General features: G+C 44.2%; 1 protein-coding gene across 1 annotated transcript in view; it reads left to right on the top strand.

The window, feature by feature from the left end:
• The window catches only part of LOC115156646 (potassium channel subfamily T member 2-like), a 74,243-nt gene that overhangs the window by 36,747 nt on the left and 12,612 nt on the right, over nucleotides 1–24,884 (top strand). Inside the window, exons 21-23 of the mRNA XM_029704161.1 lie at nucleotides 1,078–1,149; nucleotides 1,503–1,637; nucleotides 23,015–23,126. Of these exons, the coding sequence (XP_029560021.1) occupies nucleotides 1,078–1,149; nucleotides 1,503–1,637; nucleotides 23,015–23,126 (319 nt within the window). The remainder of the gene's footprint in view (nucleotides 1–1,077; nucleotides 1,150–1,502; nucleotides 1,638–23,014; nucleotides 23,127–24,884) is intronic.

Below are 24,884 nucleotides of genomic sequence, written 5' to 3'. Positions count from 1 at the left end.
TGTGGTGATGAGGGGCGTAGCCTAGACTTGCTACTAAACTACAAAACATTTTGAGTGCAACATACAGCAATGCTGCATTCATTATTTATTTTGTAAGCTGAAAACACAGAGCCTAACGTTAGCTGGCTAGCTACTATGAGGATGTAATGTCATTGGAGGAATGGATGAGTGACTGACTTTTTCCCCTCATATCGTTTTTGATGGCTACTGCTAGAGATGCAAGTGTCATTTGGTTAGCTAGCAAGAAATGTGAATCAATTTGCTAGCTAGCTATGCTGAACTTGAACAACTCTTAGCGACAGTAAGCATATGTCTTTTTTTCCCTTACATTTATAAAACATACAATCTAACTGCAGTGAAGCCGCTCAACATTTACATTACATTCAGTCGTCTAGCAGACACTCCAATCCAGAGTGACCCACAGGAGCAACCAGGGACAAGCGCCCCGCCCAAGAGCACATTGACAGATTTCCCACCATGCCAAATCGGGGACCTGCACCAGCTCCCAACTACCAGGACACCAACCATCCAAGATCCCCCAACTGTTCCCCCGAGAGCCGCTCCTCAACCATCCGACCCCCTCCACCCCCCACAGTAATGAAATACCAAGGAATGTAGTGAAGTTGTCAAGTTCCTTAAATGTGCTGAGAATGTTCCAAAGGCAAGCAACTATCTGGCACCATTCCCAGAAAGTTGTGGGAAGGTTGTATTCAAAACAATAACCATAGGACAACCACTCGCTCACCAAGCTCTAAGAAACATATGTTTCTCAAAACGTTATGTGCTAGCTGCTAAATGAATGTCAAACGAGATTGAATGGCTATAGTTTATCTTGAATTCAGCAAGATACCAATGAGCGCCCTTTTTGGTACTTTAACCGCAAGCAAATCAGCACTTCCTACCATATTTTCTCTATTTTATAAAAGCGACTGTCTCTTTTGGATATGTCGGGGTTGGGTACTGTGAAAACAAAAATAACTATCTGTTTATATGGACAATGAAGATCTATTCAATTTAATTATATTCCATTCTATTCTATTATTTTCTATGTTGTGATGTGTTATGTTGTCTCACCAGGCCTGACACACAGTTCCTGGAGGCTATCTGTTCGTTCCCCATGGTGTTCTACATGGTCGGCTCCATCGATAAGTATGTGACGCACAACATCACCTTATAACCTTATCAAATATCTAATGTAGTGCATGTACTGCATTTGTATGCTATTAGTCTCCCTATCAAGAATAGTTCTAAAGGAAATGGACTGAGTGAACCGAAGTATCAATTTCTCAAAAAGGTCCTTTGTCAAAAGTCAACTTTCTAGACAGCCCCTGAGAAACTATTAGTTACAATTCTCTCTCCACAGCGAATCTTTCAAAAATATAGCTAGCTCATATGCAGGGCCCAGAGGTTTTCCTGACAGTCTATAATTACGGTCTGGAATTTTTCCTGACCTTTTCAAGTCAAGAAGTCAAATTCAAGTCAAATGTGTGTGTCTCGCATAGCCTGGATGACCTCCTGCGCTGCGGTGTGTCCTTTGCGGCCAACATGGTGGTGGTGGACAAGGAGAGCACCATGAGTGCAGAGGAGGACTACATGGCTGATGCCAAAACCATCGTCAATGTGCAGACACTGTTCAGGTACCGGAACCATCGTCAATGTGCAGACACTGTTCAGGTACCGCAACCATTGTTAGTGTTTAGGTAGCGAAACCCTTGTTAGTGCTCAGACACTGTTCAGGTAGCACAACTATCGTCAATATGCAAACACTGTTCAAGAAACTGGACTGACCATTTCTTTTTCATCTGTTTCATCGGTCTCCCGTCTTCATCTTTCAGTGGAACATCTTGGCTGGCATTTTTGTCTCTCGTGAATTTCTTTGTGATTTTGTACACTTACCTCATGTCATTCCTTCTAACTGCCATCTCTGCTCCAGAGGCAAGTCTTTCTACATATTTAGGCATTTACAGCAAAGGACTATGTCTGTCTGTAATAAAGCCCTTTTGTGGGGAAAAACGAATTCTGGCTCCCCATTGGGTCGGCCTGGCTCCCAAGTGGGTGGGTTTATGCCCTCCCAGGCCCACCCATGGCTGCGCCCCTGCCCAGTTGTGAAATCCATAGATTAGGGCCTAATGAATTTATTTCAATTGACTGATTTCCTTACATGAACTGTAACTCGGCAAAATCTTTGAAATTGTTGCGTTAATACTTTTGTTCAGTATATGTAGGTGTCGTTCCTTATGCTGAACACATTTTCCTCAAGGACCCATAAGGTCCGTCAGGATACATTTGTATCAATCTTGGAAATTTTGGACAACCTTTGAAAATCGTACAGTATTCTCATGAACTATATGTTCGAAATTCTGTATGTAGGCCCATGGTACAGTTGAAGTCAGAAGTTTACATACACTTAGTTGGAGTCATTTTAAAACTTGTTTTAAAACCACTCCACAAATTTCTTGCTAACAAACTATAGTTTTGGCAAGTCGGTTAGGACACCTACTTTGTGCATGACACAAGTCATTTGTCCAACAATTGTCTACAGACAGATTATTTCACTTATAATTCACTATTTCACAATTCCAGTGGATCAGAAGTTTACATACACTAAGTTGACTATGCCTTTAAACAGCTTGGAAAATTCCAGAAAATGTCATGGCTTTAGAAGCTTCTGAAAGGCTAATTGACATCATTTGAGTCAATTGGTGGTGTACCTGTGGATGTATTTCAAGGCCTACCTTCAAACTCAGTGCCTCTTTGCTTGACATGGGAAAATCAAAAGAAATCAGCCAAGACCCCAGAAAAAAAGGAGCAATTTCCAAACACCTGAAGGTACCACGTTCATCTGTACAAACAAAGAATGAGTTAATCGTTTCCTTGTTTTTTTATATCAATACCAAATTCAGTGTAGTTCACCTTAGGGACATCCATGAAAGTGATGACAAGTTGATAGGCCACTGTGGAGTGGATTTACAGTGGTTTAAATGGACACGTAAAATCAGATTTTTGATTTGTCAATAACTCAACCTTCTTTTCACCAATAACTTAGTTTGAGAAAAACTAAGGGAACTTCTTTGGGATAGGGGGCGGTATTTTGACGTCCGGATGAAAAGCGTGCCCAAAGTAAACTGCCGGCTACTCAGGCCCAGAAGCTAGGATATGCATATAATTGGTAGATTTGGATAGAAAACACTCAAGTTTCTAAAACTGTTAAAATAATGTCTGTGAGTATAACAGAACTGAAATGGAGGAAAAACCATAAAAAATAAATCAGCATACCACTGATTTCAATGGCTGGCACTTTTATAATAGGGCGAAATCGTCCCCGATTGCAGTTCCTAGGGCTTCCACTAGATGTCAACAGTCTTTAGAAAGAGTTTCAGCCTGGTTTTTGGAAAAATGAGGGAGAAGTTGTAGTTTTTCTAAGTGGCTCCCATTTTGGCTGTAGTGTTTCCAAGCACATGGTCAAGAGAGCGCGTTCTTTTTGTTTATCTCCGGTAAAGACAATAACGATTCTCCGTCTTAAATTGTATTGTTTATTTGCATATTAGGGTACCTAAGGATTGATTATAAACGTTGATTGACTTGTTTGGATAAGTTTATTGGTAACATTTTAGATTCATTTTGTATGCATTTTGAAGCAGGGAAACCGAGTGGATTATTGACTGAAGCGCACCCGCTAAACTGAGTTTTTATGAATATAAAGAAGGACTTTATCGAACAAAAGGACCATTTGTAATGTAACTGGGACCTTTTGGTGTGCCAACAGAAGAAGATCTTCAAAAGGTAAGTCATTGACTGAAGCGCACCCGCTAAACTGAGTTTTTATGAATATAAAGAAGGACTTTATCGAACAAAAGGACCATTTGTAATGTAACTGGGACCTTTTGGAGTGCCAACAGAAGAAGATCTTCAAAAGGTAAGTCATATATTATATCGCTATTTCTGACTTTTGTGTCGCAACTCCCTGGTTGAAAATGATTTGTTATGCATTTGTGTGTTGGGCGCTGTCCTCAGATAATTGCATGGTTTGCTTTCACCGTAAAACCTTTTTGAAATCTGACACGGCGGCTGGATTAACAAGTTAAGCTTTATTTTGATTTATTGCACTTGTGATTTCATGAAAGTTAAATATTTATAGTAATTTAAATTGAATTTCGCACTCTGCAATATCCTCGGATGTTGGCCAGATGGGACGATAGCGTCCCAAAGATCCGCAAGAAGTTAAGACATGTACCTTGGGCCAAATTTGGTATCCTTTGGTCCTATGGTTCATAAAAGGAAAATGTTTGCATATTAACGTACGTGGTAATATGCATCTGTTGGTATAGTGTGGCCATCTTTGAATGCATCAATGTTATTTTCTCAAACTAAAGACCAAATCTGGAGTGAATCTGACTTTTGGTCAATGAGATAAATATATTTGTATGATTATTCTAAGCATTAGTGTTACAAAGTCAAAACAGATGCATATTACCACATACGTTCATATGCAAACATTTTATTTTATGAACCATAGGACCAAAGGACACCAAATTTGGCCAAAGGTACTTTTCACTTTGTCATTATGGGGTATAGTGTGTAGATGGGTGAGAAAAGTCAATTTAATCCATTTTGAATTCAGGCTGTAACAACAAAATGTGGAATAAGTCAAGGGGTAGGAATACTTTCTGAAGGCATTGTACACCATAAATTATTTCAGACCATTTGATTTGCCTTAGTTTATCTTCAAAAAGATCCAAATCTCTTTTAGGAATGCGACAGATGTTACTTTTGGTCCTCTTACTGTCCTATCTGAACCTCTGTTTGGTGAGTTTTGTTGCAACCAAAGTAAGATTGTGGTTAGATAAACCAGAAATTAAGTTGTATGATTTTTTTTATTCAGTCAGACTTATTGGAGAATATGAAGTCCAGTTGTGTCTTTGTAGATTTTGTTATCCTAGTCGGGCCTTCAATCAGTTGGGTTAGCTAGAGTTTCCTTGTTATGTCTCTGTTGTCTTTCGTAGACCCTCTGGATGATGGGGGAAGGGTCGACGTGGCTACTCTGGATGAAGGGGGAAGGGTCGACGTGGCTCCTCTGGATGAAGGGGGAAGGGTCGACGTGGCTCCTCTGGATGAAGGGGGAAGGGTCGACGTGGCTCCTCTGGATGAAGGGGGAAGGGTCGACGTGGCTCCTCTGGATGATGGGGGAAGGGTCGACGTGGCTCCTCTGGATGATGGGGGAAGGGTCGACGTGGCTCCTCTGGATGATGGGGGAAGGGTCGACGTGGCTCCTCTGGATGATAGGGGGGAAGGGTCGACGTGGCTCCTCTGGATGATAGGGGGGAAGGGTCGACGTGGCTCCTTTGGATGATGGGGGGAAGGGTCGACGTGGCTCCTCTGGATGAAGGGGGAAGGGTCGACGTGGCTCCTCTGGATGAAGGGGGAAGGGTCGACGTGGCTCCTCTGGATGAAGGGGGAAGGGTCGACGTGGCTGCTCTGGATGATGGGGGAAGGGTCGACGTGGCTGCTCTGGATGATGGGGGAAGGGTCGACGTGGCTGCTCTGGATGATGGGGGAAGGGTCGACGTGGCTCCTCTGGATGATGGGGGAAGGGTCGACGTGGCTCCTCTGGATGATGGGGGAAGGGTCGACGTGGCTCCTCTGGATGATGGGGGAAGGGTCGACGTGGCTCCTCTGGATGATGGGGGAAGGGTCGACGTGGCTCCTCTGGATGATGGGGGAAGGGTCGACGTGGCTCCTCTGGATGATGGGGGAAGGGTCGACGTGGCTCCTCTGGATGAAGGGGGAAGGGTCGACGTGGCTCCTCTGGATGAAGGGGGAAGGGTCGACGTGGCTCCTCTGGATGAAGGGGGAAGGGTCGACGTGGCTCCTCTGGATGAAGGGGGAAGGGTCGACGTGACACCTGAGAGTGGAAGGGTTGACGTGATCTTCTTCTGTATTTTCTATTGGGGTCCATTAGAGGTATTTTGTCACCACCTCCTGTCTGCATGGAAGCTGAGGGCTGGCTATCAGGATGGTCTGTTAGTGTTTTCTTGCCTGTTTCTATAGACTCTTACATGCTGACCAAACCGGACGCACGCAGGTTGATTTTGTTCACCCACACTAGATGCGATCAGGACACGCAGGTTGAAATATCAAAACAAACTCTGAACCAACTATATTAATTTGGGGACAGGTCGAAAAGCATTAAACATTCATGGCAATTTAGCTAGATAGCTTGCTGTTGCTAGCTAATTTTCCCTGGAATAATAAACATTCGGTTATTATTTTACCTGAAATGCACAAAAGTCCTCAATTCCGACAATTAATGCATAGATAAAACGATAAACCGAATTCATTTCGGGTCATCTCTCCTTCCTTAAGGCTTCTTTTTCTTCATTGGACTTTATATGGCGGTTGGCAACCAACTTTACAGCCTTACTACAACCTACCGGAGTGTGGACCTGAGTTAATCTTTCAATCACCCACGTGGGTATATGCTCCTAAAAACTAATGAGGAGATGGCATGTGGGAATATGCTCCTAAAAACCAATGAGGAGATGGCATGTGGGAATATGCTCCTAAAAACCAATGAGGAGACAGGAGAGGCCGGACTTGCAGCGCGTTGACTGTCACAAATAGAACCAATTCATATTTTAGCACCTGCCCACGCAGACGCTCGCTGATGCCTGCGAGCAGTATGAGGTGCAATGATTGAATAACATGTATGTGTAGATTTATTTTGCCGCGCACGCGACACGAGTGGTGTGGTCAGCATGTTAGTCAAGGATTTCAGATTAGTCCAACAGTGGTTTAGTTTTTTTTGCTCTGCAATAAGTTCTGGTGATCCTGTAGAGTGACATGGCTTATTTCAGCTTTGTGTAACTGGCTGCGTTCATTGGGCTGGGCCATTGCCTGACTTACAAATTGTAGCTCACTAGAAAGGGTCTTCCACTGCACCATATTGTCCTGGGTCTCTTTAATTAGTATTTTTAGAGACCGATTGTCTGGTTGTCATTCATTCATCTGAGACCGTAGTTCCTTAAGAGATTTGGTTTTTGATGATTCCATACCTCAAGTGCTGAATGTGGCTTGCCTCATATGTGCACTATAATTTATTTGTATTGGGAAAAGTAAAGCTGAAAGTTAGATGCATTAAATGTCTCTTCAAATTGTTCCTTGTTGTGATCATCCTTGGCAGAAAATAGGACTCTTTTTCAACTTCAGCTTTCAGTGTAGTAAAGAATTCCTTAAATGACTTAAGGTAATCCTCATTACTGTGGGACAGTTCCACTGTCATAAATGTCCATGGTTAATTTGGGAATATCAAGTTCTGCGTCCTTATTTATAATAATTATTAATATCCTGTTCTCTTACATAGGGATAGGATCTGCACAGCACTGTCTTCAATATGGCTGATCTATTATTGTGGAAAATAATATACTGCTCAAAAAAATAAAGGGAACACTTAAACAACACAATGTAACTCCAAGTCAATCACACTTCTGTGAAATCAAACTGTCCACTTAGGAAGCAACACTGATTGACAATAAATTTCACATGCTGTTGTGCAAATGGAATAGACAACAGGTGGAAATTATAGGCAATTAGCAAGACACCCCCAATTAAAGGAGTGGTTCTGCAGGTGGTGACCACAGACCACTTCTCAGTTCCTATGCTTCCTGGCTGATGTTTTGGTCACTTTTGAATGCTGGCGGTGCTTTCACTCTAGTGGTAGCATGAGACGGAGTCTACAACCCACACAAGTGGCTCAGGTAGTGCAGCTCATCCAGGATGGCACATCAATGCGAGCTGTGGCAAGAAGGTTTGCTGTGTCTGTCAGCGTAGTGTCCAGAGCATGGAGGCACTACCAGGAGACAGGCCAGTACATCAGGAGACGTAGAGGAAGCCGTAGGAGGGCAACAACCCAGCAGCCAGACCGCTACCTCCGCCTTTGTGCAAGGAGGAGCAGGAGGAGCACTGCCAGAGCCCTGCAAAATGACCTCCAGCAGGCCACAAATGTGCATGTGTCTGCTCAAACGGTCAGAAACAGACTCCATGAGGGTGGTATGAGGGCCCGACATCCACAGGTGGGGGTTGTGCTTACAGCCCAACACCGTGCAGGACGTTTGGCATTTGCCAGAGAACACCAAGATTGGCAAATTCGCCACTGGCGCCCTGTGCTCTTCACAGATGAAAGCAGGTTCACACTGAGCACGTGACAGACGTGACAGAGTCTGGAGACGCCGTGGAGAACGTTCTGCTGCCTGCAACATCCTCCAGTATGACCGGTTTGGCGGTGGGTCAGTCATGGTGTGGGGTGGCATTTCTTTGGGGGGCCGCACAGCCCTCCATGTGCTCGCCAGAGGTAGCCTGACTGCCATTAGGTACCGAGATGAGATCCTCAGACCCCTTGTGAGACCATATGCTGGTGCGGTTGGCCCTGGGTTCCTCCTAATGCAAGACAATGCTAGACCTCATGTGGCTGGAGTGTGTCAGCAGTTCCTGCAAGAGGAAGGTATTGATGCTATGGACTGGCCTGCCCGTTCCCCAGACCTGAATCCAATTGAGCACATCTGGGACATCATGTCTCGCTCCATCCACCAATGCCACGTTGCACCACAGACTGTCCAGGAGTTGGCGGATGCTTTAGTCCAGGTCTGGGAGGAGATCCCTCAGGAGACCATCCGCCACCTCATCAGGAGCATGCCCAGGCATTGTAGGGAGGTCATACAGGCACGTGGAGGCCACACACACTACTGAGCCTCATTTTGACTTGTTTTAAGGACATTACATCAAAGTTGGATCAACCTGTAGTGTGGTTTTCCACTTTAATTTTGAGTGTGACTCCAAATCCAGACCTCCATGGGTTGATAAATTGGATTTCCATTGATTATTTTTGTGTGATTTTGTTGTCAGCACATTCAACTATGTAAAAAAAAAGTATTTAATAAGATTATTTCATTCATTCAGATCTAGGATGTGTTATTTTAGTGTTCCCTTTATTTTTTTGAGCAGTGTATATTAGCAGTGGTTTTAAAGCACAGATACTTTGATTCTTGGCATCTGTGCTTTGTAATTATTCATGGTAAACAATCTCCATGACAAGTTCTTGGACAATGTTTCTCTTGAACAATGCTGGGATGATGATTTTTTTTATAATGACTTTTGTTTGTTTTTGAAATATTTCAATTGAGGTTTATACAATTACAACAAAATATTCTGACATAAGTAATAATAATGACTTATAGTAAGATACAATTATGCTCAGTCCAGTATCATTAAAGGAGTAGGCCTACCTCCCCTTCAAGTGTCTCAAGTTTACTCACAGGTTTACTCTTGTAATTTCTTTTTGCACTTGTTTGTCAATACTTTAGTCCTGAGGACCTTGAAATATGTTTTTCCGATATAGTTGTTCTCAGAAGATTTCAGTGGTTTTCTAGCTTTTCCTGAAGCTGATAAATCCTGTAATTGGTCCTGTTGTTGGAAAAAGTGCACTTCCTTTGAATAAAAAAATATACATTCGAAGCTTTTGAAAAGGACATTTTAAAAATATAGCACATTAAGAGTGCATTCTGTCTGCTTAGAAATTTCTAGCAGGAGCTTATCTTAACTGCTGCGGTTTGTGCTCAAAATCATCTGCAATCATCTTTTCCACATGAACCAGACGCCAAATTCACTCCAGATTTTGTATTTAGACTCATCATTGCACATAAAGGAAGATAGAGTGCTTGCTTTGTTATCCAACTGACCTTGTGTCCCTTCTGTCGTCCTGTGAACCATGTTCATTGCTGCTCGCAGCTATATTCTCTTGTCTTTCCTTGCTCCTTTCTTGACCTCTGTCCTTTGCTGAGTTATTTTTCTACCCTTTCCTTCAGTAGAGTAGATATGGCATCAAGCAGACGTTTTCGTATGTGTTTCCATTCTTCCATTTTTCTCCAGGTAGATTGGGATATCCATTCCTCTACTCTTGATTTCTTGTGACCAAGCACTTTCCCCCCCCTCCTTCTTCTTCCATAGCTTTGTTGAAGCTTTCTATGGTTAACTCCATACCATCATCTAGGATAGCAAACCTGTTATTTAGGATGACGTTGAAATCCTTCTTCACGTCTGGGTGTTCCAACTTGGATAGATCAAAACGATGTTTCCAGTTTGGCCCTCCTCAGCTTCATTAATATTTTTTCCAATCGGCATATTGTGGTCGCTGCTGATGTCTGCCATTCTTTTGACTCATACATCCTGCAGAGATCTTCACTTGCTGTTTATCAGAATGTGGTCAATCTGACTTTCTGTCTTGCCATCTGGTGATTTACATGCAAGCTTGTGTATCCTTTTATGCTCGAACAGGGTGCCACCTATGACCGAGTTGTTTTCTTCACACAAACTGCACAGACGTTCACCATTTTCATTTCTTGCACCGATGCCATATTTCCCCATTATCCTTTTCTCTTCCATGATTGTCTTCAACTCCTATTATGAGTAGGACATCATGCTTGGGTACTTCTATTTGTGCTTGACAAATTAAGAACGGAGTCCCCACTTGCCAGTCTCCTTTTTCCTTCAGCTGGCCATATTTCTTCTAACTCCTAACAGAGTTTGTATTTGTGCATCTGTTGTATTGCTTGAGCAAGGCGCCCCATTTGAAACAGTGTTCTGACATTCCAAACATCCAACTTTCATTTTGGATAGTCAGGATTGCAACGCAATGACCTTGCGTTGCAATCCTGTCGTATTCAAATGTATCCACTCACAGGCCAGGCCCAGAGGGCCATGGCTTCTGGGTGAGAGTAGAAAATCTCCTTGTTCACTTGGGTCAAAAAGATCCCTGCGTAAATGGTAGCTGCCAGGGCTGGTTGTAAAGCAGGAGAGTGATCTCTGTAAACCAGAGCTTCCCTGGCTATAGATGGACTCTAAGATGAGGAATGAGCCTTGTTTCCTCACTATGTTTACCAGAGTGGGGAGTGTCAGGCATAGAGAAGGAAAAAGCATAAGGCATCACCCTTGCCAGGGGTGTGCTGGCATCACCCCCTCTCTCCCCCTGTGGTGCATTTTCACTACTTGGCGATGGAGTCACCAAAAAAACCCTGAGGGTTGTCACTTCTAGCAGCGGGCTCTCTAGAGGTTGGAATACGCGTGTCATGCGCACCCCTGAGTGCAACAACGCTGCCAAAGGGGCAGAGAGTGTGTCCCAGTAACTGGGATACCTCGCAATGTGTACGAGGCATATGAGCAGAGAGTTATTTTCTGAAAAACATACTTGATCCTCTTAGACTGTGCCCCTAGTGAGCAGCAACAGGTTTGCAGCAATAGGTTTGGCTATACGGTGTCACCAAGCGGGGATATCGGCAAGACAGAGCAGCCGGCGGAATAACATAAGCCATCAAACAGTGTAGCTAAAAAGGAAACATATTGGTTACCCAGACGTCCTAATCCTAAGCAGTAGAGTAGCTATGTGTCTGGTCTTTCTTGTCCCTACTCCGAAGATGAAGATTAACAACAGCAAAAGTATACCCAGCTGCTCACTCCTGTAAAGGGAGGTACAGATAGTTGTATGGGGCTCTGTCGCCTAATAAGTGCCTTAAGAGAGTGGGCCAAGGGAGTTAGTTAGCCAAGAAAACCCGTTCCTCACCTAGAGTGATGGTTCCCCCTCATGGCATTCTGAGGAGGTGTATTCGTGAACCTATTCAACTGTGTTCGCTTGCACAGAATGGACAGTTTAGGCAGAATGTGCAGGGCATAAGAGAAGGACCAAAATAGATGGCAACTGGCAATCCGTCATCCTGCTCTGTTAGTCTGAGACCGGAGGGAGAGAATTCCTTTTCAGGTTCCTGGCTGGAACCTGAAAAGGTGCTGAAGTGAGAGTCTAGGGGAGGAGGGCACTTGGGAATGCAGCTCCTCTATTTTCCCATGTGAGCAAGACCATGAACGTGAGCTGCTGCACATGGAATCTTATTTATTTTTTCATAGACGTGCCTCCCCACTGCCACATTTTAGTCATTTAGCAGACGGTCAATTTTCACCTAAAATGACATACCCAAATCTAGCTGCTTGTAGCTCAGGCCCTGAAGCAAGGATATGCATATTCTTGGTACCATTTTGAAAGGAAACACTTTGAAGTGTTGGCTCAGTTGGTAGAGCATGGTGTTTGCAACGCCAGGGTTGTGGGTTCGATTCCCACGGGGGACCAGTACGGAGAAGAAAAAAAAGAAATGTATGCACTCACTACTGCTCTGGATAAGAGCGTCTGCTAAATAACTAAAATGGAAATGTATGTGTGGAAATGTGAAAGGAATGTAGGAGAATATAATACAATAGATCTGGTAAAAGAAAAAACTTTGAAATGCAAGAGAAAGGCCATAATGTATTATTCCAGCCTAGGTGCAATTTAGATTGGCCACTAGATGGCAGCATTTGTTTATTAATAACTTCATGTTCAAAATTGTGCACTCTCCTCAAACAATAGCATGGTATTATTTCACTGTAATAGCTACAGTAAATTGGACAGTGCAGTTAGATTAAATAATTTATGCTTTCTGCCCATATCAGATATGTATATATCCTGGGAAATGTTCTTGTTACTTACAACCTCATGCTAATCGCATTAGCCTGTGTTAGCTCAACCATCCAGCGGACGGGACACCGATCCCAATTAAGATGGCTAGGTGGGACAACCACGTATCACAGGCATAGTAAGGGGTGGGTCAAGTGCAATTTTGTTGGTTCAGGATTTCTTTTTTTTTGGGGGGGGGGGGTGTCAAGGTGAGGAAGGTTATTTTTTAAGATGCTCTTTGAAGAGGTAGGGTTTCAGGTGCTTTCGGGAGATGGGCAGGGACTCTGCTGTCCTAGCTTCAGAGGGAAGCTGGTTCCACAATTTGGGTACCAACACAGAAAAGAGCTTGGACTGGACTGGGCTGAGCGGGAGCTGCCCTCGCGTAGGGGTTGGAGGGCCAAGAGACCAGAGGTGGCAGAACAGAGTGCTTGGGTTGGGGTGTAAGGTTTGAGCATAGCCTGAAGGGGCTGTTCCTCTTGCTGCTCTGTAAGCAAACAGCTTGGTCTTGTAGTGGATGCAAGCCTCTACTGGAAGCCAGTGGAGTGCACCATGGAGCGGGGTAGAAATGGAGAACTTGGCAAGTTTGAAAACCAGGCGGGCTGCAGCTTTCTGGATAAGTTGTAGGGGTTTTATGGCACAAGCGGGGAACCCAGCCAACAACGAGTTGCAGTAATCCAGACGGGAGACGACAAGTGCCTGGATTAGGACTTCCGCCAATTCCTATGTGAGGTAGGGTTGTACTCTACGGATGTTTTAGAGCATGAACCTGAAGGAGTGAGTCACTGCTTTGATGTTTGCAGAGAATGTCAGGGTGTTGTCCAGGGTCACGCCAAGGTTCTTTGCACTCTGGGAACACTGTGGAGTTGTCAACCATGGTGGAGAGGTCATTGAGTGGGCAGGCCTTAGCTTGAGGTGGTGGGCCGACATCCAAGCTACGATATCTGCCAGGCACGCAGGGTGTCAGAATGGGGGAAAGAGAAAAGTAGTTGAGTGTCATCCGCATAGCAATGATAGGAGAGACCATGTGAGGATGACGGAGCCGAGTGACTTGGTGTATAGAGGGCCAAGATCCGAGCCCTGGGGACAGCAGTAGTGAGCGTATGTGGTGCAGACATACAGTGCGTTGACTCCCTGACTTTTTCCACATTTTGTTACGTTACAGCCTTATTATAAAATGTATTAAATTGTTAGTTTTTTTCTCAACCTACACACAATACTCCATAATGACAAAGCAAAAACAGGTTTTTGCAAATGTGTATATATAAAAAAGAAAACGGAAATATCACATTTAAATAAGTATCCAGAGCCTTTACTCAGTACTTTGTTGAAGTGCCTTTGGCAGAAATTACAGCCTTGAGTCTTCTTGGGTATGACACTCAAGGACATTCAGAGACTTGTCCCGAAGCCACTCCTGCATTGTGTTGACTGTGTGCTTAAGGTCATTGTCCTGTTGGAAGGTGAACCTTCACCCCAGTCTGAGGTCCGGAGCGCTCTGGAGCATGTTTTTGTCAAGGATCTCTCTGTACTTTGCTCCGTTCATCTTTCCCCTCGATCCATACTAGTCTCCCAGTCCCTGCCGCTAAAAATCCACACAGCATGATGCTGCCACCATGCTTCACCGTAGGGATGGTGCCAGGTTTCCTCCAGACGTGATGCTTGGCTTTCAGGCCAAAGAGTTCAATCTTGGTTTCATCAGACCAGAGAATCTTGTTTCTCATGGTCTGAGAGTCCTTTAGGTGCATTTGGCAAACTCCAAGTGGGCTGTCATGTACCTTTTACTGAGGAGTGGCTTCCATCTGGCCACTCTACCATTAAGGCCTGATTGGTGGAGTGCTGTAGAGTGACCGACACAATCCTGTCTCGGACCTCTATGGACAATTCCTTCGACATCATGGCTTGGTTTTTGCTCTGACATGCACTGTCAACTGTGGGACCTTATATAGACAGGTGTGTGCCTTTCCAAATCATGTCCAATCAATCGAATTTACTACAGGTGGACTCCAATCAATTTATAGAAACATCTCAAGGATGATCAATGGAAACAGGATGAATACTTTAGTGAAGGGGTCTAAATAATTTCCGAATGCACTGTAGATCTTCTCCACAACACATAGTAGGAGCGGCCAGCCAGGTAGGATGCAATCCAGGAGTGTGCAGAGCCTGAGACGCCCAGCCCTTCGAGGGCGGAGAGTAGGATCGGATGGTTCACTGTGTCAAAGGCAGCAAATATAGCTAGGAGGATAAGAACAGAGGAGAGAGTCCGCTTTGGCCATGCGGAGAGCCTCCATGACACAGAAGAGCAGTCACGGTTGAGTGGCCCGTCTTGAAGCCTGACTGGTTAGGGTCAAGAAAATCGTTCTGAGAGAGACAACAAGACAGTTGGTCAGAGACAGCGCGCTCAAGTGTTTTGAAAATAAAAGAATGGATACAGGTCTATAGTTTTTGACGTCAGATGAGTCGAATGTTGGCTTCTTCAGAAGGGGAGCAACTCAGGCCATTTTGAAGTCAGAGGGGATGCAGCCAGTGGTCAGGGAAGTAAGGAATGGGAGGTCTCCAGAAGGGAGGAGGGAATGGGGTCAAGCTGGGAGGTTTGTTTGGCAGCCAAACCTCACTAGTCGGAAGATTTCATCTGGAGAGTGAAGGGAGAAAGAGGTTAATGCCTAGGGTAGTTCTGTGTGAGTGGGACCAGTGAACTCAATTGGCGGAGGAGCAGATGTCAACCTTTTCAAAGTGGTTGACAAAGTCGTCTGCAGAGAGGGAGGAGGGTGTGCAGGATTAAGGAGAGAGAAGGTGGAAATAGTTTAGGGTTAGAGTGATAGAGTGGCTTTAGCAGCAAATACAGAGGAAGAGAAGGTAGAGAGGAGGGAGTGAAAGGATGATAAGGAAGTTTAGTTTTCCTCCATTTTTGCTCAGCTGCCAACAGTCATGTTCTATAAGTTCGCAATTAGTCACTCTGCCATGGAGCAGGAGGGGAGGGCCTAGACAACAAGGAGGAAATGGAACAGTGCGAGTCATAGGGGGAGGAGAGTAGGGTCGAAGAGGCAGAATCAGGAGACAGAAGAATTTAGCAGAAGGGAGAGATGATAGGATAGAAGAGGAGCGAAGATTGCGACGGCACATGATCATCTGTGTAGGGGCTGAGTGGTTAGGGTTGGAGGAAAAGGAGACAGAAGGAAACAAAATAGTGATCAGAGACCTGGAGGGGAGTTGCAGTGAGATTAGTGGGCAAACAGCCTCTAGTAAAGAGGAGGTCAAGTGTATTGCCTGCCTTGTGAGTTGGAGGGGATTGGGAAAGGGTGAGGTCAAAAGAGGCAAGGAGGGAATAGAGAGAGTTGGAAAGAAATTAATCGAAGGCATACGTCGAGAGGTTGAAGTTGCCAAATACGAAGAGCAGTGAGCCATCATTAGGAAATTAGTTTATGTGTCAAGCTCATTGAGAAACTCTCCAAAGGCACCTGGTGGGCGATAGATGACAAATGTTAAGTTTGAGTGGACAATTGACAGTGACAGCATTGAATTCAAATGAGATGGACAGGTGAGAGAGGGAAAAAGAGAAAAATCTCCAGTTAGGAGAAGTGAGTAGCCCTGTGCCACTACCGGGATGACCAGATGCTCTTGGACTATGAGAGAAAATGTAGTCAGATGAAGAGAGACCAGCTGGAGTAGCAGTGTTCTCTGGGGTGATCCATGTCTCCAATGGGGCCTAAAAGGGACTGAAGAGCAGCATAGGCTGAGATTGTCTGCGTTCTTGAATGCTGATCGACAGTTCCAAACACTTTCAGATACCAGGATTTCCACACATGGGTTGTGCGTGCAGGATACTCTAAATTAGAAGGGTTGCAGCCAAGGGGTGGGGCGAGTCTGTTAAGCCTACAGAGAGAGGAGCGAACAAGTATAGAAAACACACACAGAGTTGCCAAAGTCACAAATGAGATCATCAGAAAATAACTAGGTAAGATACTCAAGTGAGAGTGGTGTGGAGCCTTCCTCTCTTTCCTTCCACGAACAACTCCACAGAAACATCTTAGTTTTACCAACGAGACTGCCGCTGACACAAACTCCGCTGAGAAACCAGGGGAAACTGTACTAACAGTACGGAGGAACGGAGGAAAAACAAAATGTATGAAAATGTATGCATTCACTACTGTAAGTCGCTCTGGATAAGAGCGTCTGCTAAATGGTAAATGTAATTGTTTATTGCCTAGCAGAGGTGAAGAGCACACCTCCTTGTACTAATTGCTGATTGCCTAGGAGAGGTAAACCACTCCCCCTCCAATACAGCCACTGATTAACAAAACAAGTCACAAATTACCCCTTAATCCTGGTTGATGTGTCAACAATCATTTGCAAGTTATGAGCAATCAGCAGTTCACACACCCAGTAGGCTACTGGGAAGACAGGCAGCACTTAAAATAGATGGCCCTAGCTAGCAAAAAGACAGTACTAGACAGATAAACAGATAAAGACCAAAAATATACTTATCACTCCTGGAGATATCAGGAGTCCTCTAGCTGAGTGGGGGAGGAATGACCTATATGGAATTGTTTTAAGAAGGTCATACCAAGGATAATTTTACTATTTGATTTTGAATTTTAAGACCCCTTGAAGTATAAAAAAAAATATTGCAAAAAATGTATTTGATGAAAATTACTTTTTGGCTTTACTGTTATTAGCCCATACAAACGCATTGAATAACAGATTCACCACATGGAACAACAGATACTCGGGATGTCTCATGGTCTGACAAACACCACTCTAGCTCTGTCACCTTTCACCGCAGATGCGGAAGTGTGACATAGGCGGATGCGGAGGATCAATGCAAAAACAGATATCTAGCTTAAACTAACAGATTTTTAATTATGCTAATTAGATTTCCATGGGGGCGCGGACGTCGACCATAGGGTGTTAAAAGAGGGCGGAACCTTGCTGCGGCTGCCACAAAGGACTGTTTACCTCCAGGTTTGCCCTGGTTGAAGGGTCTAACCTGGTTATTGGCAGTCTGCTATGTCACCAGGGGTTTTGGTCCCCCAGAGTCAGCTTGTTGCCTCCTCCCAGCTGTAAAGCTGGGACGGATAGTTCCAGGAAGCAATGGGCTGCCACGGGTCCCGGGTGTGCAGGGCAGGCAGAAGTTGAAGGCTTCGCCTTTTTTCTTACGCATGTCACACTTCTGGCACATGGCGGTGAAAGGGGGCCAGAACAACTCCTTTGGTGTCACCGGGGAATTCAGGAAGTCCACTTTTTCTTTGCCTGTCAACCTGGACAAGCTTAACCAAAGAGCACCCTCTCTCAACACCGCCAGGCTCATGGTACGACTACAGGTTTAGGTCTGTAATCTTACAAATCTTATCCAAGGCATCTGCATCATAATGTATCATAATGGCACCGGAGGAGATGGCTGCCGTTTAACGGTCCCTTAACCAATTGTGCTATTGTGTGTGTATTTTTGTGTTATTTGTAACTTATTTTGTACATAATGTTTCTGCCAACCATGTCTTATGACCGAAAAGAGCTTCTAGATATCAGCACAGAGATTATTCACCCCGTACCGGACAAAACTTTTTCTTTAATGAGTCGGACGGGAAGGATTTACTTCAGACGCCCAACATGGCCCTCATCCCCATCATTCGCAGGAGAAAGAGAAAGAGATATTGGGGACAAAGGTCTGAGTGCCTTGTAAGGATCCGACGGCGAGTGAGTAATCTTCCTCTACCATCGGTCCTATTAGCCAACGTACAATCAATGGATAATAAAATAGACAAACTACGATCATGTATATCCTACCAATGGGACATTAAAAACTGTAATATCTTATGTTTCACCGAGTCGTGGCTGAACGACGACTTGAATAACATACAGCTGGTGGGTTTTATGCTTTTTCTTCAGGATAGAACAGCGGCCTCACGTAAGACAAGGGGTGGCGGTCTATGTATATTTATAAACAACAGCTGGTGCACGAAATCTAAGGAAGTCTCGAGGTTTTGCTTGCCTGAGGTAAAGTATCTCATGATAAGCTGTAGACCACACTATTTACCAAGAGAGTTTATCTATATTCTTCGTAGCTGTCTATTTACCACCAGAAACCTATGTTGGCACTAAGACCGCACTCAATGAGCTGTATATGGCCATAAGAAAACAGGAAAATGCTAATCCAGAGGCACCGCTCCTAGTGGCCGGGGACTTTAATGCAGGGAAACTTAAATCCGTTTTACCTAATTTCTACCAGCATGTTAATTGTGCAACCAGATGGGAAAAAAACTAGACTACCTTTACTCCACACACAGAGACACGTACAAATCTCTCCCTCGCCCTCCATTTTGTAAATCTGACCGTAACTCTATCCTCTTGATTCCTGCTTAAAAGCAAAAACTAAAACAGGAAACACCAGATGATGCGGATGCTACACTACAGGACTATTTTGCAAGCACAGACTGGAGTATTTTCTGGGATTCATCCAATGGCATTGAGGAATACACCATCGGCTTCATCAATAAGTGCATCAATGACGTCCCCCCCACAGTGACTGTACGTACATATCCCAACCAGAAGCCATCGAGCTAAAGGCTAGAGCTGCCGCTTTCAAGAAGCGGGACACTAATCCGGACGCTTAAAAGAAATCCCCCTATGCCCTCAGACGAACCATCAAACAAGCAAAGCGTCAATACAGGATTAAGATCGAATCCTACTACACCAGCTCTGACGCTTGTCGGATGTGGCAGGGCTTGAAAACTATTATGGAATACAAAGGGAAACCCAGACGCGAGCTGCCCAGTGACGCGAACCTACCAGATGAGCTAAATGCCTTTTATGCTCACTTCGAGGCAAGCAACACTGAAGCATGCACAAGCGCACCATCTGTTCTGGATGACTGTGTGATAATGCTCTCGGTAGTTGATGTGAACAAAACCTTTAAACAGGTCAACATTCATAAAGCCACTGGGCCAGACAGATTACCAGGACGTGTACTCAAAGCATGCGTGGACCAACTGTCAAGTGTCTTCACTGGCATTTTTAACCTCTCCCTGACCGAGTCTGCAATGCCTACATGTTTCAAGCAGACCACCATAGTCCCTGTGCCCAAGGAAGCGAAGATAACCTGCCTAAATGATTACCGCCCCGTGGTACTCACGTCGGTAGCCATGAAGGACTTTGAAAGGCTGGTCACGGCTCACAACAGCATCCTCCCGGACACCCTAGACCCACTCCAATTTGAATACCGCCCCAACACATCCACAGATGACACAATCTCAATCGCACTCCACACCACCCTTTCTCACCTGGACAAAAGGAGCACCTATGTGAGAATGCTGTTCATCGACTACAGCTCAGTGTTTAACACCATAGTGCCCACGAAGCTCATCACGAAGCTAAGGACTCTGGGACTAAACACCTCCCTCTGCAACTGGATCCTGGACTTCCTGACGGGCTGCCCCCAAGTGGTAAGAGTAGGCAACAACACGTCTGCCACACTGATCCTTAACACTGGGGCCCCTCAAGGGTGTGTACTTAGTCCCCTCCTGTATTCCCTGTTCACCCACGACTGCGTTGCCAAACATGAGCAAGACAAAGGAGCTGATCGTGGACTACAGGATAAAGGGGGCCGAACAGGCCCCCATTAACATCGATGGGGCTGTAGTGGAGCGGGTCGCGAGTTTCAAGTTGAGTGCTCTGATTGACTGGGCTTTGTACGTCTTCTGAAAACTGGAGGCAGAAAAGTGCTCTGTCTGGCAAGTGGGGTTGAGGTAGTCAGCCAGCTGGGGAACATTTTGCATGTCCAGGCTAGGGGAGCCCCTAGCAAGGATCTTTCTGGTAAGGGTTTTTGCCCATGAGCCCTTTGCCTCCCTGTCGCAAGCTGGGACCGTGGGAAGCAGAGTATTTTCCCATTGTACAGGTCCCTCACAGAATCCTGACACCAAGGGAGTGGGCCACTTGATCCCGAAGTCTGGCCACGGCTTGCTCGCAAATGTCGAACTCCAAGCTGGGGAGGGCAGCCCCCCCATTCTGGTAGCAGGGTGACATTGGGAATTATGAAGGGGGACGAACAGGGTCTTTCGGGTGCAAAGTTGAGGAGAACCACGAGATTAATCCCGTCGTCATCCTCGTCATCCCCTAGCTGGCCTTCCCCTGACACCAAGTCGTCAGACAGTGAGTGGAGGGAATCTAGGCTGTGACTTCGCCCCAGCTGGGCCCGGTCACGGAGAGCTGAATCTCAGCCTTGGCCGATGGCTTTGATGTTAGAGGGGCGGCAGAGAGAGAGGTTTGTTTTAGCCGCCTCCTCAAACCCGCCCTAGTCAGTGTTTTGTAGTGATCGAAGGACTCGGGGTCATTGAGTGCTGCTTGAGCAAGTTCCCTTCCCATGCAGTTGATGAATAGAAGGTGAAAATCTTTCCCTGCAATCATGTTTCCCCAAGCGCAAGAACGTGGTGGTTTGAGTGCTTGACTTATCCTGGGATGGGGTAGCAGTGGCCATTGTATAGAACAGGGCTTGCTAATACCAAGGCTCCTGTTGTAAAAACAATGTGCCAGCAAGGAGGCTTTGAATAGGAGTAAGCTAGCTTGTTAAAAGCCTTCCGGCTAATGGCTAGTTAGGGTGAGCACAGTATTAATGCTATAGCCATGAGACTAGTAAGAGTTTCATTAGCTAGCAGCTACCTTGCGTGGTTAAGATGTGCTGTAGCTAGCACAGTGCTAGCCGAAGGGAACCACAGTGTTTAACTTCGGTCCGATATTCTCCTATGACCTTAGAATCGTGACGCTAAAAACGGTCGGTCTAGTTGACACAAACGAGTGAACGTATATTAAACAAAACGAGAGAAGGGAGATATACCGTCTGTGCTAGTGTGGTTAGCTTGCTTTCCAACGAGCAAGACAAGTTAGCTTATGCTTTGCAGCATGAGATAACGATGACGCTAGCTACTAAGAAGTACAAAACAAATTCTACTTGAAGCAAAAACTTTCATCAGTACATAACACTATCGACAGGAGCTGAGGTCCGACGTTTGGCAGCGTTAACCTCACGGTTGGCCTGAGAACAGTTAAGCAGGAAGACAGGGATCAAGTCATGCTGAGGAGAGCTTCAGAGAATGTAGTGATGAGAATGAGAATAACCAGAGGGTGGGGCAAGTGGCGCCTTATAAGGATGGAGGTGCTCACCTCATTTGCCACTTGATCTGTCTGTCTCTGACAGACACTGTGTGATTGGTTCTTCCTGTAGTGATCCGCCTATCAGCGAATCCCTATTGTGAGACATCGAAAAAAGCATTTGAAAGAAAACCACTATCAATATGCAGACAGGGTTACCAAAATCACTGTTAAGTTTTTAATCTTTGGTAAAACTGTTTTATAGTCCAATACACCGGACCACATGTTCAGGCATTTTTTGCAGGCATTTATATGATATTAAGTGTCATATACAGGCTAATGTTTTAATAAACCTTTAAACACAGTTTAACATTTTAGAGATGGGTTTCAAGATTAATTTTGATGAGAGGGATTGTAGATGAAAGACAGGAAAAGGTACACACTGCAGAGCTAGTTTCCTTGGCAACCTTACCACAATGCATCAGTGAATTAATTTGTTTTCTGATTTATTATAGTTTTCATGTTGTCAGAAGGTTAATCAAAACATTTCAACTCACCTTAGTATTTTCACCAGACAACATAGAAACTTGCACAAACATGTTTTGAAAAACATTGATTTGGGGTTAATGTTTCATTAATTGCACCCACTGTTATTATCTAGCGATATGATATAAACTATATCAGGTCATTTAATATACAGTGTATTCAGACCCCTTCCCTTTTTTGACATTTTGTTATGTTACATTCTTATTCTAAAATTGATTAAATCGTTTTTGCCCCTCATCAATCTACACACAATACCACATAATGACAAAGCGAAGATAGGTTTTTAGAAATGTTAGCAAATTTATTAAAAATACAAAACATCTACCCCGATTGCTCAGTTTGGCCAGCTCTAGGAAAAGTCCTGGTGGTTCCAAACTTTTTCCATTTTAGAATGATGGAGGCCAGTATGTTCTTGGGGACCTTCAATGCCGCAGAAATGTTTTGGTACCCTTCCCCAGATCTGTGCCTCAACAAAATCCTGTCTCGGCGTTCTACGGACAATTCCTTCAACTTCATGGCTTTGTTTTGGCTCTGACATGCACTATCAACTGTGGAACCTTATATAGACAGGTGTGTGTCTTTCCATATCATGTCCAATCAGTTTAATTTAACACAGGTGGACTCCATTGAAGTTGTAGAAATATCTCAAGGATGATTAATGGAAACAGGATGTAGCTGAGCTCAATTTCGAGTCTAACAACCTGTTTTCTCTTTGTCATTATTGGGTATTGTGTGTAGATTGATGAAGAAAAACATGAATTTAATAAATTTTAGAATAAGGCTGTAACGTAACAAAATGTGGAAAATGGAAGGGGTCAGAATACATTCCGAATGCACTGTATATTGTTTCTTCTCACACAGGTTGTTCTCCAGTCTCAGTATCATCACAGAGCTAACCCACCCGGCCAACATGAGGTTTATGCAATTCAGAGCTAAGGACTGGTACTCTCTGGCTCTCTCTAAACTGGAGAAGGTAAAATCGTCACTGAATGTACACAAACTGTACTTCAAGGCCGGGATATAGAGCAACACACTGGACGCCGGACAAAGCACATTTTAAAACCCCTATAGGTCTTAGCCCTTAGATTGTCATATATACTATGCTAACATACAGTACCAGTCAAAAGTTTGGACACACCTACTCATTCAAGGGTTTTTCTTTATTTTCACTATTTTCTACATTGTAGAATAATAGTGAAGACATCAAAACTATGAAATAACACATATGGAATCATATAGTAACCAAAAGTGTTAAACAAATCAAACTATATTTTATATTTTAGATTCTTCAAAGTATCGACCCTTTGCCTTGATGACAGCTTTGCAAACTCTTGGCATTCTCTCAACCAGCTTCACCTGGAATGCTTTTCCAACAGTCTTGAAGGAGATCCCACATACAGTATGTTGAGCACTTGTAGGCTGCTTTTCCTTCATTCTGTGGTCCAACTCGTCACAAACCATCTCAATTGGGTTGAGGTCGGGTGATTGTTGGAGGCAAGCTCATCTGATGCAGCCTATAACCTATAATACAGGTTTCTGCTAGGCGGTTGGGTGTAAAGGAATCTCAGACTACAAAAGCAGCATCTTCACCACACCAGCAACATGGAGGGGTGTCCGTTTGTATGTATGATCACTCTCCTATTTGGTCAAATAGCCCTTACACAGCCTGGAGGTGTGTTGGGTCATTGTCCTGTTGAAAAACAAATGATAGTCCCACTAAGCGCAAACCAGATGGGATGGCGTATCGCTGCAGAATTCTGTGGTAGCCATGCTGGTTAAGTGTGCCTTGAATTCTAAATAAATCACAGACAGTGTCACCAGCGAAGCACCATCACACCTCTTCCATGCTTCACGGTGGGAACCACACATGCGGAAATCATCCGTTCACCTACTCTGAGTCTCACAAAGACACGGCGGTTGGAACCGAAAATCTAAAATTTGGACTCATCAGACCAAAGGACAGAGAAACTTTCGTTTCTCTTTGCTTATTTGAGCTGTTCTTGCCATAATATGGACTTGGTATTTTACCAAATAGGGCTATCTACTGTATACCACCCCTACCTTGTCACAACACAACTGATTGGCTCAAATGCATTAAATTGAGAGAATGCCAAGAGTGTGCAAAGCTGTCATCAAGGCAAAGGGTGGCTACTTTGAAGAATCTCAAATATAAAATAAATGTTGATTTGTTTAACACTTTTGTGGGTACTACATGATTCCATATGTGTTATTTCATAGTTTTGACGTCGTCACTATTATTCTACAACATAGAAAAGAGTAAAAATAAAGAAAAATCCTTGAATGAGGAGGTGTGTCCGAACTTTTGCCTGGTACTGTATGAAATTGTTTAAAGATGGTAATAAAATGTATAATTTAGCCATTTGATTCTGAATTTTAGAACCCCTGTTGGCATAAACATTTTTTATTAAATAAATATTTGATGAAACATTGAATTTTGGCCTTTACTGCTATAGGCTAATCCATAGAAACGCATAAAATAACACATTCTTAAATGGCAAAACAGACAGGAAAAAATGTATTATAAGGAACAAGGTTTTGGAGTGTCTGTCCTAGATCTGAGAAAATACTTTTTTTAGACCCATTTTTGGTCACGTTATTTTTTGGTACATTTTACCACCTATGCACTTTTTGCAATTTTGACGGCCCAGTACTTGGTTACCTTCAGACGATGAAATCATGACGTCGGTGATCTTCAGGTCGGAAAGCCGGA

This window comes from Salmo trutta, chromosome 21 (genome assembly GCF_901001165.1).
Source record: "Salmo trutta chromosome 21, fSalTru1.1, whole genome shotgun sequence".
Classification (NCBI taxonomy): Eukaryota; Metazoa; Chordata; class Actinopteri; order Salmoniformes; family Salmonidae; genus Salmo; species Salmo trutta.
Note: the sequence above shows the minus strand (reverse complement) of the source record. Positions and strands in the feature narration are given on the sequence as shown.